The sequence below is a fragment of the Pristiophorus japonicus genome, chromosome 22, assembly GCF_044704955.1.
Source record: "Pristiophorus japonicus isolate sPriJap1 chromosome 22, sPriJap1.hap1, whole genome shotgun sequence".
Classification (NCBI taxonomy): domain Eukaryota; kingdom Metazoa; phylum Chordata; class Chondrichthyes; family Pristiophoridae; genus Pristiophorus; species Pristiophorus japonicus.
Genome location: NC_091998.1, coordinates 66,268,919 through 66,285,231, shown reverse-complemented (window position 1 = coordinate 66,285,231; position 16,313 = coordinate 66,268,919). Strand labels below are relative to the sequence as shown.

At 47.9% G+C, this 16,313-nt stretch overlaps 1 protein-coding gene across 1 annotated transcript in view; it reads left to right on the top strand.

Moving 5' to 3' along the window:
• The first annotated feature begins 3,882 nt into the window (after positions 1-3,882).
• LOC139235126 (ankyrin-1-like) overlaps positions 3,883-16,313 on the top strand; it is a 303,602-nt gene continuing 291,171 nt past the window's right edge. The window contains exon 1 of the mRNA XM_070866335.1: positions 3,883-4,000. Within this exon, the coding sequence (XP_070722436.1) occupies positions 3,977-4,000 (24 nt within the window). The 5' untranslated portion in view covers positions 3,883-3,976. The remainder of the gene's footprint in view (positions 4,001-16,313) is intronic.

Genomic DNA, 16,313 nt, shown 5'->3' with positions numbered 1-16,313 from the left:
AACTGGTTGTCAGACAGGAAGCAAAGAGTAGGAGTAAATGGGTACTTTTTAGAATGGCAGGCAGTGACTAGTGGGGTACCGCAAGGTTCTGTGCTGGGGCCCCAGCTGTTTACACTGTACATTAATGATTTAGACGAGGGGATTAAATGTAGTATCTCCAAATTTGCGGATGACACTAAGTTGGGTGGCAGTGTGAGCTGCGAGGAGGATGCTATGAGGCTGCAGAGCGACTTGGATAGGTTAGGTGAGTGGGCAAATGCATGGCAGATGAAGTATAATGTGGATAAATGTGAGGTTATCCACTTTGGTGGTAAAAACAGAGAGACAGACTATTATCTGAATGGTGACAGATTAGGAAAAGGGGAGGTGCAAAGAGACCTGGGTGTCATGGTACATCAGTCATTGAAGGTTGGCATGCAGGTACAGCAGGCGGTTAAGAAAGCAAATGGCATGTTGGCCTTCATAGCGGGGGGATTTGAGTACAGGGGCAGGGAGGTGTTGCTACAGTTGTACAGGGCCTTGGTGAGGCCACACCTGGAGTATTGTGTACAGTTTTGGTCTCCTAACCTGAGGAAGGACATTCTTGCTATTGAGGGAGTGCAGCGAAGGTTCACCAGACTGATTCCCGGGATGGTGGGACTGACCTATCAAGAAAGACTGGATCAAGTGGGCTTGTATTCACTGGAGTTCAGAAGAATGAGAGGGGACCTCATAGAAACTTTTAAAATTCTGACGGGATTGGACAGGTTAGATGCAGGAAGAATGTTCCCAATGTTGGGGAAGTCCAGAACCAGGGGACACAGTCTAAGGATAAGGGGTAAGCCATTTAGGACCAAGATGAGGAGGAATTTTTTCACCCAGAGAGTGGTGAACCTGTGGAATTCTCTACCACAGAAAGTTGTTGAGACCAATTCACTAAATGTATTCAAAAAGGAGTTAGATGAAGTCCTTACTACTAGGGGGATCAAGGGGTATGGTGAGAAAGCAGGAATGGGGTACTAAAGTTGCATGTTCAGCCATGAACTCATTGAATGGCGGTGCAGGCTATAAGGGCCGAATGGCCTACTCCTGCACCTATTTTCTATGTTTCTATGTTTCTACAGTTTAGCATGGTGGGCAATAGACCTGTTCACGTCAGATTTTTAAAGTTCGACCAATGAGACTTCCATTCTAGATCCAAATGGTGAAAGGACACCCAGCACTAACAGATCCCCCAGGGATCTTGTTTCAACAGCAAATCTTTATTCTTTTGCTTGGTTATTCACAGCACAGAAGGAGGTCATTTCACCCAGGGCAGCTATGTTGATGCTAAATCTCTTAAATGGAGCTGTCCGCTCTAATCCTATTTCCCCGTACTTGAAACTCTGATGCTGCTTCCGAAGTGTATTCTGATGGAGCACATCATTCGGTTGACGTGTGAAGATCTGGATACTGCAGCCTTCCTGTGTGTGCCCCGGTGAGACAGTGAGGTAAGGTTGTTCTGCGTTGTTTTGACTGATCGGCTAGACACGGTTTGTGGGTTGCAGTCACGACACTGCGAGGTAGAAAGTCGAGCCGCTAAAACTGTAAACACTATACGGAGTTCTGTGGTGTGATCAGAGCACATAAGAAAAAGATATATATATATCGACATATATAACCAGACATGAATATATCCCGTGATAGTGAGGATCAGATCGGATTTACCAGGACTCATGGCCCCAGTCCTGATTCTGTGTATGGATCAGACTTGGCCCTAAATGTATCAAGCACGCTGATGCTCCAAACCCCTCCGTAATGTTTTTGCTTCACAGGTTCTTTGTTTAAGAATCCATAGCAACACATTGCTATTAAGAATGAGTTGGTTTATTAGCAAAGGTTTAACAATCACCAGTTCATCCACCAGGCTCACAACCACCTGCCCCATCGTGGATCCCCCGAGCCCAACTGGCTGGGGTTTTATTGAGTCTTGTGAACACCTCGTGACTGGCTAAGCCACACACAATGCAACAGCTCTACAATTATTTTAAACTAAACTTTAAATCAAGTGCCCCCTTTTAGTAAGGGCATGAGAACCCATAAATTTAGAAATTAACTGGAAACTTTGCCAATCAAATTAAAATTCTGTTCCCGGGATAGAAAGAATGACTTGCATTTATATAGCGCCTTTTACGACCACCGGACGTCCCAAAGCGCTTTACAGCCAATGAAGTACTTTTGGAGTGTAGTCACTGTTGTAATGTGGGAAATGCGTCAGCCAATTTGCGCACAGCAAGCTCCCACACACAGCAATGTGATAATGACCAGATAATCTGTTTTTTTGTTACGTTGATTGAGGGATAAATATTGGTCCCAGGACACCGGGGATAACTCCCCTGCTCTTCTTCAAAATAGTGCCCTGGGATCTTTTACGTCCAACTGAGAGAGCAGACGGGGCCTCGGTTTAACGCCTCATCTGAAAGACAGCACCAGTGTTGGCCGAGATTTATGTGCTCAAATCCCTGTCGTGGGACTTGAACCCGTGACCCCTGAGCCACGGCTGATACACACTGCAACAGCTCTACAAACCTGTCAGCATCCTTAAACTTAAGAAAGGGCATTTCCATGACAAAAATGAATTTGTAGAAAATTTAACGCAACAATCACATTGTAGTTTCCTAAAATTAACGTCTGGCAGACAGACGCTTAATGAGTACATCTAATATCCCCATCCACTCTCTTAGCGGACATGTTAAACCATTTAAAATAGACAGATTACCAAATGCGTTAAAATAGCGGCTGAAGATTGTCGCTTGAGCACACCAATGCTCACCCACTTATACCACCCACAGTTATCCCGAGGTGTGGGTGCCAGGCTTTGCTTGAAGGAACATCAGTCCTTCCTTCCTGTTCTAAAACTCTCCTGTCTGGTTAGGCACAGTGTTGTCCCTCATTCTAGACACTGTCAGTGTCTGCTGCCTCTGTTCTGTTTCATTTCCACGGTGTGTCAGCCGTGGCTCAGTGGACAGCACCCTCGCCTCTGAGTCAGAAAGTTGTGGGTTCAAGTCCCACTCCAGAGACTTGAGCACAAAAATCTAGGCTGACACTCCAGTGCAGTGCTGAGGGAGCGCCGCACTATCGGAGGTGCTGTCTTTCAGATGAGACGTTAAACCAAGGCCCCATTTGGACGTAAAAATCCCACAGCACTATTTCGAAAAAGAGCAGGGGAGTTATCCTCGGTATCCTGGCCAATAGTTATCCCTCAATCAATATAACACAAAAAAACAGTTTATCACATTGCTGTTTGTGGAAGCTTGCTGTGTGCAAATTGGCTGCCACGTTTCCCACATTACAACAGTGACTGCACTCCAAAAGTGCTTCATTAGCTGTAAAGCGCTTTGGGATGTCCGGTGGTTGTGAAAGGCGCTATATAAATCCAAGTCTTTCTTTCCTTTTAAGTTTCTCATTCCCTCCCATGATTTGGATCAGCATTAGTCTCTGGCTTGTGCAATTGAGGATCGGAGGCTCATATAATATTAAGGGAACAAGAGATTTGGGGACAGTGCAGGAAAGTGGAGTTGAGGTCGAAGATCAGCCATGATCTCACTGAATGGAGGAGCAGACTCGAGGGGCTGAATGGCCGACTTCTGCTCCTAATTCTTATGTTCTTATGTCCCACCAGCTGGGGGGAAGGTGGAAGGGGAGCATTGCTGGGAGCACCAATTGGGAGAAGCTTAATTCAGACCGCAGGAGCTCGTGTTCCTTGCGACGGCTTGGAGATTTGTTTTTGTGTTTGCACTTACTTCTGTGCAGAGGAGGGGACACTCAATCAGGAGCCTCCCTGTTGTAACACGGCCCTGCGTGCAATGATAGGGTAGCGGCCCCCGTCACACTGATAAGGCTGAGTGTGCCACCAGATAAGGTGTACAATGTACCCACTCCCTCAGCGAGTGAGTCCGTGCTGTCAAACTCTCGTCCCTGGAGATCTGAACTCGCAGTAATCCTGTTGCTGGCTGGAATGTCTCTCATATTTTTCAGGAAAGTGAGTACCACCATTTGTTCTATTGATTGGGGATGGAATGCTGTGCCCTCGGTGAGAGAGGAAGGTGGCTTCTGGCAGCAACAGACACAAAACCCAAACTAGTCAGGCTTTGGAGTCACACCAAAAATCTTGAGTGGGGCAATTAAAAAAAAAACGAGGGTAATTTTAGAATAACTCACTGTGGTGCTCCTCAATCATTTCTCGTTTAAAATCGAAGTGTGTTGAGCAGCTTTGATAGCAATAAAGGTAGAGATATGTCCAGCTAACCATCAACTGTGACTGGGAGAAACTGTGGCTGAGGAAGAAGAGTAACAGGATCTTGCATGAAAGCAAAGGGGCAAGGTTTGCTGCGGATTGCATAGTTGCACTGTGTATAAAAGGAGATACAGCGTCCTTTCTCACACAATAACACAATCCTTTAATACAGGTGGGAACTTCTTATACTTTGCGAAAGAAAGGCTTGCATTTATATAGCGCCTTTCACAACCACCGGATGTCCCAATACACTTTACAGCCAATGAAGCACTTTTGGAGTGCAGTCACTGTTGTAATGTAGAAAACGCGGCAGCCAATTTGCGCACAGCAAGCTCCCACAAACAGCAATCTGATCATGACCTAGATTGTTCCCGATGTTGGGGAAGTCCAGAACCAGGGGACACAGTCTTAGGATAAAGGGTAGGCCATTTAGGACTGAGATGAGGAGAAACTTCTTCACTCAGAGAGTTGTTAACCTGTGGAATTCCCTGCCGCAGAGAGTTGTTGATGCCAGTTCATTGGATATATTCAAGAAGGAGTTAGATATGGCCCTTACGGCTAAAGGGATCAAGGGGTATGGAGAGAAAGCAGGAAAGGGGTACTGAGGGAATGATCAGCCATGATCATATCGAATGGTGGTGCAGGCTTGAAGGGCTGAATGGCCTACTCCTGCCTTTATTTTCAATGTTTCTATGTTTCTATGTAGATAATCTGCTTCAGTGATGGTGATTGAGGGATAAATATTGGCCAAGACACCGGGGATAACTCCCCTGCTCTTCTTCGAAAAAGTTCCATGGGATCTTTTACGTGACCTGAGAGAGCAGACGGGGCCTTGGTTTAACGTCCCATCCAAAAGATGGCACCTTCGACAGTGCAGCACTCCCTCAGTGGGCAGCACACTCTGGGTCAGAAGGTTGTGGGTTTAAGTCCCACTCCAGGGGCTTGAGCAAATAAATCTAGGTTGACACTCCCAGTGCAGTACTGAAGGAGTGCTGCACTGTCGGAGGTGCCGTCTTTTGGATGAGACGTTAAACCGAGGCCCCGTCTGCCCCCTCAGGTGGACGTAAAAGATCCCATGGCACTATTTCGAAGAAGAACAGGGGAGTTATCCCCGGTGTCCTGGGGCCAATATTTATCCCTCAATCAACATAACAAAAAAAAAGATTATCTGGGTCATTGTCACATTGCTGTGTGTGGGAGCTTGCTGTGCGCAAATTGGCTGCTGCGTTTCCCACTTTACAACAGTGACTACACTCCAAAAGTACTTCATTGGTTGTAAAGCGCTTTGAGACGTCCAGTGGTTGTGAAAGGCGCTATACAAATGCAAGTCTTCCTTTTACTTTCTGGGTAATCCTATGTAAACTGGCCTGTAGAGAGGTCGAAGAGTCACCGATCCAGGAGGTCCTCTGCTCACAGCAAGGTCCACCTGCGTGTTGGCACTGCACCGGGCGACCAATGGAAAGCTGGGGGAGTGGTGCACTGACGTCACTTTCCTGAGTCAAGAGCAATGAAAAATCTCAAGTGAAATCATCTCCTGTGTAGATAACTGACTCGGTGTGTCACTTCCCAGCTGTGTATTTGTGGCAGTGTATTGTCTGAATGGAATGATAAGATGGGTCAGTGACAATTCGCTCAAAGCCCTTTGGGATATCCTGAGGCTGTGAAAGGCACTATAGAAATGCAATTTTTCCATATCACATTGTAATGTTCCAAAGTGCTGCACACACGGTGAATTATTTTGAAGCCCATTGACTGTCGATATGTCGACAAATGCAGCAGAACCTCTGAGACCAGTGGCCTCCACAAAGCAGCAGAGAGGTAAATGATGAGTGTCTTGGATCATTTTCAGCTGGGTTTGGGAAACAGTTCGACAAACATTCAAACTAACTTGGAGGAGCCACATTTGACCCAGTAGGAGAGAGTGGGATAAGATAAGAAAAGTGTACGGGGAAGAATGGGGAGTGAGTAGTGTAACAGAAAAATCACCCGTTCCCACACCTCGGGTCTCTCCCTCCAACAGGGAAGAGGAAGACAAGGTTTGATTTTCTATTGATCCTGGCTCACTCTCACATCATAGACGTTAGCATAAAACACTGACTGGCACTTCAGTCCAGTGCTGAGGGTCCCCTGCACTGTCGCAGGTGCCAGGTTCTGGCTGAGACATTTATTCTGCCTGATAGGGTGCTAGATACAGAGTCAACAGCAGTCTTCAAAAGGGACTTGGGTAAAAACCTGAAGGATCAGAAATTGCAGGGACATGGGGAAAGAGTGGGGGAGTGGGACTTAACTGCATTGATCTTCAACAGAGCCAGCGCCGACTTAATGGACCAAATGGCATACCTCATCGGAGATGACCTCGACCCAACTGGCTGGGGTTTTATTGAGTCTTGTGAGCTGTGACTGGCTCAGCCACTCACAGTGCAACAGCTCTACAACTATTTTGTGTAGACACAGTAATCAAGTGCCCCCCGATTAAAGAGGAGGGGGAGGGGGGCACAATCCAAAAACTTTTCAAATGACCCCTTGTTTTTTTTTTGAGGGCACTAAAACACAAATTATACAAGTGCCCCCTGACTAAATTTGACGGGGGGGGCACTAAAACCGACAACTTAAACAAATTAACCTTTGGACATTAAGATCAAATTAAAATTTGGTTGCCGGGGGTGATGATGCACTCCAGTCCCTCCGGCGCCCACCTCTCGCGGAAGGCCGCGAGCGTACCGGTGGACACCGCGTGCTCCATCTCCAGGAACACCCTGGCTCGGATGTAACTGAGAAAGAGAGGCAGGCAGTCAGGCTGAAAGACCCCCTCGACCGCCCGCTGCCTGGACCAGCTGATGACCCCCTTGGCCAAGCCCAGGGGCCTTCCACCGCAACAGTTCTACAAACCGGTGAGCATCCTCACTGGTGCATTCATTATATCCAGGTCGTCCTATTCGTCTGTCTACCCTTTTAAAAAAAAATCCAAATATTTGTCCATTTCCCTTTTAAAAGCCATTCTGATACAGCTTCCACCACGGTTTGTGGTCGAGCATCATATGTCCTAACAGCCCTTCCTTCCGTTCCCTCCCTCCCTCCCCCACCCAGCTCATTTATTTTCAGTTTCAAATTATTCACAGCCCCAAGCCCAAGAGCCACTGGTTTGCCTCGCGCTCGGACTGCTGCCAGAAACACATACGGCAGGAAGGCACAGTTAACGCGGCATTGAGCTGTCCTGTGAGCACGGTGCGGTCAATATATACAGTGGCTGCACAGTATAACATATTGGGCCCTGAACTTGCGGCCTCTCTGGGTGCGTACGATGGTCCGCGCGCGCCTGAAGAGACCTCGCAGATTCCGGGTTTGGGCGCGCACGGAGCCTGCGCCTAAACCCGGCACGTGATGGATCATACGCATCCCCGGGAGAAGGGCCTTCGCGGGCAGAGATTTGGGCTATTTGCTCAACTCCTGCCCAGCGAATGTCCTTCAAACTCTAACGCCTGGTAAAAGCAGCGTAAGGCCTGCTGTTATCAGCGTAAGAGTTTTAATAGAAACAATAAATGTTGTTACTTATTTTTATGTTTAAAAACCCAGTCTATGTTTAACTATTAAAACATTTTTTTTTATGTTATTTTTCTCTAAAGCATTTAATTTAATGCAATTTCTATTCATGTTTAAAAAGTGAAGTGTTTTTTTATTTATGTGTGCGTTTTATTTGATTTTCGGGCTGCTCTCACGGATGGTAATGGGAGCTGGGTTTTCCCAGTACTACATTATTGAGAATACCACATTGTGATTGGTGGTCCAGGCCCACGTGATCCCAGGATGCACATACGCTCCCGGGATACATGGGCCTCCGCGCTGGTCTGCGCAGCTCGGCCTCGGAGTGCGAGTGTTCCTTCCTCCGGGACCACCAGCTACTTCCGTTAAAATAAATTCCATCAGAAGCCTCCGACCACAATCTTTGGCCCAATAAAATTTGAGTAAATGCTTGATACTTAAAAGTGGAAAGTCACAGGAGAGCCGTTCATTGCCGGGACCCTCAACATTTAATGAGAGATTTCACTGCCAGGGTCCTCCTCACTCCTATTTTTAAAAACATGACAAATTTCTACCGACTGGAACTTAGACTTTTGCATTTGACCTGAATTTTTCGAGACCCATTGGGAAAAATCACAGCAGCTCCGGCTGGGGAGATACACAGGAAAGCTCTGAAGTTTTAAGTACAGTTGTAGCTATTTAATATCTAAAAAGGGTCCTTGGCTGAGGAAGGCTCCCTCCGGAGATCCCTGTGGCACAACCAACCTTATAAAGCAGCTGTCACTGGGTGGGACTTCCCCTTTAAAGGCACATCCTACAGCAGCAGCTGACACTCTCTCTGCCTCGGTGTTCGACAAACCCGTTGCACTACAGACACACCCATGGATCAGATGGTCCGGCTCACATTACATAGAGTTACAGAGAACATACGGCACAGACAGCGACCATTCGGCCCAACCAGTCCATGCCAGCGTTTATGCTCCACTCGAGCCTCCTTCCGCCCAACTTCACCTCACTCTATCACGACATAACCCTCTATTCCTTTCTCCCTCGTGTGTTTATCCAGCCTCCCCTTAATTGCATCTGTGCTACCGCCTCAACCACTCCCTGTGGCAGCGAGTTCCACATTCCCACCGCGCTCCGGGTAAAGAAGCTCCTCCTGAATTCCCTGGAGAATCTGCCAAGAGAAATCTTGACAGATTGGAAAAGCCGGTTTCCGGCGCATGTGCATTGCGCCCCGAAAACCGGCTTTTGCGAGGCCTCGGGTGTCGGTGCGCACTCCGTACGGACCCAGCGAGCCTGGAACTTTCGGCCCTATATGTTTCAATGACATCACCTCTCATTCTTCTAAATCCCAGAGAGTACAACCCTAATCTACTCAATCTCTCCTCATAGGACAATCTTCTCATCCCTGTAATCAGTCTGGTGAACCTTTGTTGCATCGCCTCTGAGACAAGTATATCCTTCCTCAGATACGGAGACCCAAACTGTGCGCAGTACTCCGGGTGTGGCCTCACCAACCCCCAGTACAATCATATCCATACTACTTTCTAGCCGTGGCTCAGTGGGCAGCACTCTCGCCTTTGAGTCAGAAGGCTGTGGGTTCGTCCCATTCCAGGGACCCGAGCACTCCCGTGCAGTGCTGAAGGAGTGCTGCACTGTCGGAGGTGCCGTCTTTCAGATGAGACGTTAAACCGAGGCCCCGTCTGCTCTCTCAGGTGGACATAAAAGATCTCATTTCGAAGAAGAGCAGGGGAGTTATCCCCGGTGTCCTGGGGCCAATATTTATCCCTCAATCGACATAACAAAAACAGATTATCTGGTCATTATCACATTGCTGTTAGTGGGAGCTTGCTGTGCGCAAATTGGCTGCCGCGTTTCCCACATTACAACAGTGACCACACTGCAAAAGTACTTCATTGGCTGTAAAGTGCTTTGAGACGTCCGGTGGTCGTAAAAGGCGCTATATAAATGCAAGTCTTTCTTTCTTACTGTTATAGTGAGGATGATCCCTGAAAAAGCTACCCACCTGGTCCCATTCGCCTGCTTTTACTCCCATAGTCTTTAAAAATAAATTTCACACTTTTATCCATTTCCCTTTTAATAGCGATTAGGATTCTGCTTCCAGCACGATTTGTGGAGGGCATCATCGTATGTCCTCACACTGCTCCGCATTAAAAAACAATCCTCCCGTTGTTCTTTTGGCGCTGATCTGAAATAGATACCTATCATTACTCACAATTAGATTTCTACCAATACACGGCGGAGCCCAGTGCAAATGGCTGTGAATGGGTAGAGATGTCTGCCCGTGTTTATTTGCTCTGCACAGGGACAGTTGGGCAGAGGCTTTGTGTTAAAACGTTTACTGAGCTGCGAGGTGACCCTTCTGTGTGACACAGACTGGTTTCGAGTTTGACATGCAGCTGTGTTTTGACTGCGGGTTCTTATTTTGCGAGTACCTTGCATAGATTAAAACTCTGCACAAGTCATCAAGTCGTTCCCCTGGGCCTCATCAACGTAACAACATCGTATTAAGTGTAATCTTGACAATAAATCTGTGTGCAAACAAAACTAATTTCACATCTTCCGAGGCGTTTAGCTGATTGCTAATTAATTGTTGGAGAAAACTGCTGCATTCCTCGACTTGTGCTGGTGCAGGATTGGAGGTGGCATTCATTGCCTGTCGAACGCACTCTGTGCTGCAGGAGACTGGCTCGCCTCATCTGCCGAGCCAGTGCAATCGATGTGTGACCAATTGTCTTGTGGTGATTTTCCCTGTGTGCATGTATTTGAGCCAAATCACCCCCAGGGGCCCCCTTGACAGGGGCTGTCTAAGCTTTACATTTCAGTCGGTCAGATATAAGAAGGAGAAATTTGGCTCATTTGCGCCTCCCGTTAGGCCCCTGACCTCCTGCGCCCAGAGATCGTGATGTCATCGACGTGCGCAGCGCCCTGTTAGCACCCTAAATTGGGTATCGCTCCCTGAAGCTGCACCAGACAACGACAGCGACAGCTTCCAGAGGGCGTGTACCAGGCTGCCGGCCACTTGCGGGGCGAATTAGAGGGGAGGTGGCAGGGCTGCACGTCCCAAAAAAAGTTGGCCTTTTTTTGCTCATCGCTGCAACTTTGGACGCGCGATCCGTGCCGCGATCCGTGCCGCGATCCGTGCCGCGATCCGTGCCGCGATCCGTGCCGCGATCCGTGCCGTGATCGCTCCGCCCGGCGCTCTGCTTGCTTGGGCCCCGTCCCTTTAATTCAAGGGAGAGCCCCTCCTAAGCGGCCCAGTGCGTAGCGCTCCCGAGCCGCACGCCCCGCTACCATCCCAGAGAGGAAGTCCGGCGCTTGATTTAACGCTCCACGTCCCCTTGGCGCTAACCCCAATTTCCCGCCAGAGGTGAGACCGCACCTCGCGAGTGTGACCGCCCCCAAAACGGGACGCACCTGGATTTTTAGCCCATTATCTAAAGAAAGGAAACGTGCAATTATATACCAACTTTCGTGTCCTCCGCACATACCATAACACTTTGCAGCCAAAGGAAGTTTAGTCAATGTTGTGGTGCAGGAAACACGGCAGCCAATTAGGGCACAGCAACAACAACAACTTGTATTTAAATGTAGTAAAACATCACAGGAGTATTATCAGACCAAAAAATTGGCACTGAGCCTCATAAGGAGAAATTTACTTGGTCAAAGAGGTAGGTTTTAAGGAGCGTCTTAAAGGAGGAGATAGGTAGAGAGATGGAGGGGTTTAGGGAGGGAGTTCCAGAGCTTGGGGCCCAGGCAGCTGAAGGCACGGCCACCGATGGTTGAGTGATTATAATCAGGGATGCTCAAGAGGGCAGAATTAGAGGAGCGCAGACATCTCGGGGGTGGGGGGGGGGGCAGAGGGGAGGGTGTTGTGGGGCTGGAAGAGATTACAGAGATAGGGAGGGGCGATGCCATGGAGGGATTCGAAAATAAGGATGAGAATTTTGAAGTCGAGTCATTGCTTAACCGGGAGCCAATGTCGGTCAGCGAACACAGGGGTGATGGGTGAATGGGACTTGTTGCAAGTTAGGACATCGGCAGATGAATTTTGCAAGCTCCCACAGACAATAACGGTCAGATAATCTGTTTCATGTGTTGGTTGAGGAATAAGTGATGGCCAGGACACTGGGAGAACATCCCCTGCTTTTCTTCAAAATAGTGTCATGGGATCTTTAATGTGCATCTGAATGGGCAGACAGGGCCTCAGTTTAACATCTCATCCTAAAGGCAGCATCTCTGAGAGTGCAGTACTCACTAAGTTCTGCACTGGAGCGTCAGCCTAGATTTTTGTGTCTCGTGTCTCTGCAATGGGCCGTGAACTCTCAGCCTTCTGACTCAGGTACTGAGCCATGCACTGAACCACAGCTGCACTCTTTACCCATTGAGTTTCAAATATCTCCAGTTGCTGTTCATCATCATCATAGGCAGTCCCTCGGAATCAAAGAAGACTTGCTTCCTCTCTTAACATGAGTTCTCAGGTGGCTGAACAGTCCAATACGGGAACCACAGTCCCTGTCACAGGTGGGACAGACAGTGGTTGAGGGGAGGGGAGGGTGGGACTGGTTTGCCGCACGCTCCTTCCACTGCCTGCACTTGGTTTCTGCATGCTCTCGGCGACGAGACTCGAGATGCTCAGCGCCCTCCCGGATGCACTTCCTCCACTTAGGGTGGTCTTTGGCCAGGGACTCCCAGGTGTCGGTGGGGATGTTGCACTTTATCAGGGAGGCTTTGAGGGTGTCCTTGTAACATTTCCTCTGCCCACCTGGGGCTCGTTCTAAACCTTTGGTGTTCTAAAATAGAGCTGTAAAAGCCAACTTTCAGTATTTTACAGCGTTTCCATCCTGCGGGGCCCGTGATGGGGCTTTCCGACAAAATCAGCGTGGAACACTCACCCCTCTCCCCTCAACTCCACTGAGTCCTGCTGCCGTTTGAAACAGTTTCGCCTGCTGCACGGTTTAGGTGGGACTTCTCGCAAGAACAGGGATCGCTACAAGTGGGAACGATGCTGAGGGGAGGAAGGGAGGGTAGACGGAAGGAGGTAGGAACCAGGAACGATGCCCTGGGTGGGGGCGGGAGAGGGAAGTGGTGGAGTGAGAGTGTCGTTGTCAACTGAGGGATGAGGTTGAACTGGGACGGTAGGGAAGTGTGTCTGGACTGGGTTGCAGGAATAATTGAGAAGCAAGATGGAGAAGAGTACAAGTATGACGGAGGAGGGTTGGGGGAGGAGTGTCTGGGTCAAGAAGGGTTATAGTGATCCGAGACTGTGCCAGGCTGGATGTGAGAGAGCGACTGTTGAGGTAAATGTTGTGTGTGATGATGTGGCTGGTGTGTTGAAAATCCATTTTTCCTTACTTTAAAAATGTTAAAATTCTATAATTGTGGAGCATGAAAGTGCTTAAAATTAGCTGGAAAACATCACTTTTAATTTAACAATTGAAACTTTAGCAGGTCACATACCCTGGAGCCTCCTAAACGTGTTCCACCAATGTTGTGCCTGTTCCATTCAGGTTTCCTCCTTCGGGCCTACAGTTTTCCCTCCGCTACAAGTGAATAAAGTGTGCGTTGGCCCATTTTCACTTCTTGTTTCTCATAATCAGGGCTGTTCTTAAGTTTGGAAGCTTTATTTGGAACAACGTTAAGAACATCGGTTTCCGAGCCTAAAGGCCCATGAGATTCAAACATGATGCTAGTTAGGCCACAGCTGGAGTACTGCGTGCAGGTCTGGTCACCACATTACAGGAAAGATGTGATTGGACTAGAGCGGGTACAGAGGAAATTTACAAGGATGTTGCCGGGACTGGAGAATTTTAACTATGAGGAAAGATTGGATAGGCTGGGATTATTTTCTTTGGAACAGAGGAGGCTGAGGGGAGACCTTATTGAGGTGTATAAAATGATGAGGGGCCTGGATATAGTGGATAGGAAGGACCTATTTCCCTTAGCAGAGGGGTCAATAACCAGGGGGCACAGATTTAAAATAATTGGTAGGAGGTTTAGAAGGGATTTGAGGGGAACTCTTTTCACCCAGAGGGTGGTGGGGGTCTGGAACTCACGGCCTGAAAGGGTGGTAGAGGCAGAAACCCTCACCACATTTAAAAAGTACTTGGATATGCACTTGAAGTGCCACAACCTACGGGGCTATGGATCGAGAGCTGGAAGGTGGGATTAGGCTGGGTAGCTCTTGGTCGGCCGGCACGGACACGATGGGCCGAATGGCCTCCTTCCATGCTGTAAATTTCTATGATTCTGTGACGGACAAAGCAATGGGAGCAGTGATCAGACTGAGCTGTCTGGGTTTTGAGGGCCAGATTGCTGCGTTATGGGGGGCCACATGTGACCCAAAGGCTTCAGTTGAAAATCCATCAGCTGGTACCCTTCAAGGGGCCGGCATCTTTAGGGCAAGAAGTGGGAAAAGTCAGAAATAATAACTGTTGTGTATCTGTAAAGCATGCACTCCCATGTTCCGCCACCAGGGAGCTCATCCCCTGAAGTCCCAAGGGATCCCAGCATCCCTTGGGAGCACTGTATATAAGGCCTGTTCCTCACTCTGGAGTGTCTTATTAAAGACTGAGGTCACTGTTACTTTAACCTTCCTGTGTGCAGTCTCATCTGTGTTAGGAACACAATAATAACTAGTAAAAAATATAATTACAACAGAGAAACAGGCCTAGGGCTCAACCAATCGGTTTCGGTGTTCATCTTCCCCATTACTGAAAGATGGTAAGTCACCAGGTCCAGTTGGAATGCATCCTGCGTTGCTGAAAGAAGCAAAGGTAGAAATAGCAGGGACATTGGTCACAGTCTTTCAATCCTCATTGGATACAGGAGTAGTGGTGCTGGAGGACAGAAGGTTGGTAATATTATAGTACTACTCAACAAAGGGGAGGGGGATAAACCTGGAAACTACGAGCCAGTCAGCCTAACATCGGTGGTGAGGAAAGTTACTGGAAACCATGATCAGCGACAAAATAAACTTTCATTTGGAAAGGCTTGGGTTAATCAAGGCGATCCAGCATGGATTTGTTAATGGCAAATTGTGTCTGTTTAACTTGATTGAATTCTTTGATGAAGTAACAGAGAAGGTTGATCAAGGTAATGCAGTAGATGCTGTATATCTGGACTCGCGGAAGGCAATCAACTAAGTGCCGCACTGGAGGCTTGTTAAGAAAATGGAGGCCCATGGAATGAAGGGGAAAGTAGGTGTATGGATACAGAACTGGCTCGGTGACGGAAGCAGAGGGTGGATGGATGTTTTTCAGACTAAACATAGACATAGAAAATAGGAATAGTAGTAGGCCATTCGGCCCTTCGAGCCTGCACCGCCATTCAATATGATCATGGCTGATCCTCTATCTCAACACCATATTCCCACTTTTTCCCCATACCCCTTGATGCCTTTTGTGTCTAGAAATCTATCTATCTCCCTCTTAAATATATTCAGTGACTTGGCCTCCACAGCCTTCTGTGGTAGAGAATTCCACAGTTTCACCACTGAGTGAAAAATTTCTCTTCATCTCTAAATTTCCTACCCCGTATCCTGAGACTGTGGCCCCTTGTTGTAGACTTCCCAGCCCCGGGGAAACATCCTCCCCGCATCCAGTCTATCCAACCCAGACAAAATTTTATACGTTTCAATGAGATCCCCTCTCATTCTTCTAAACTCCAGTGAACACAGGCCTAATCGACCCAATCTCTCCTCATAAGACAGTCCTGCCATCCCAGGAATCAGTCTGGTGAACCTTCGCTGCACTCCCTCTATGGCAAGTATATCCTTTCTTGGGTAAGGAGACCAAAACTGCACACAATACTCCAGGTGCGGTCTCACCAGGGCCCTGTATAACTGTAGTAAGTCATCCTTGCTCCTGTACTCAAATCCTCTTGCAATGAAGGCCAACATACCATTTGCCTTCCTCACTGCTTGCTGCACCAGCACGTTTGCTTTCAATGACTGGTGTACAAGGACACCCAGGTCCCTCTGTACATCGACACTTCCCAAGCCATCACCATTTAAATAATACTTTGTCCTTATGTTTTTCCTACCAAAGTGGATAACTTCACATTTATCTACGTTATACTGCATCTGCCATGTGTTTGCCCACTCACTCAACCTATCTAAATCGCCTTGCAGCGTCTTTGCATAACTCACAGTCCCACCTTGTTTTGTGTCGTCAGCAAACTTGGAAATATTCCCTCATCCAAATCATTTATATATATTGTGAATAGCTGGGGCCCAAGCAGTGATCCCTGTGGTACCCCACTAGTCACTGCCCGCCACCCCAAAAAAGACCCGTTTACTCCTACTCTCTGTTTCCTGTCAGTTAACCAATTTTCAATCCATGCCACTACATTACCCCCAATCCTATGTGCTTTAATTTTGCAAACTAACCTCTTATATGGGACTTGATCAAAGGCCTTCTGAAAATCCAAATACACTACATCCACTGGTTCTCTCTTATCTATTCTATCAGTTACATCCTCAAAAAACTCTAGTAGGTTTGTCAAACATGATTTT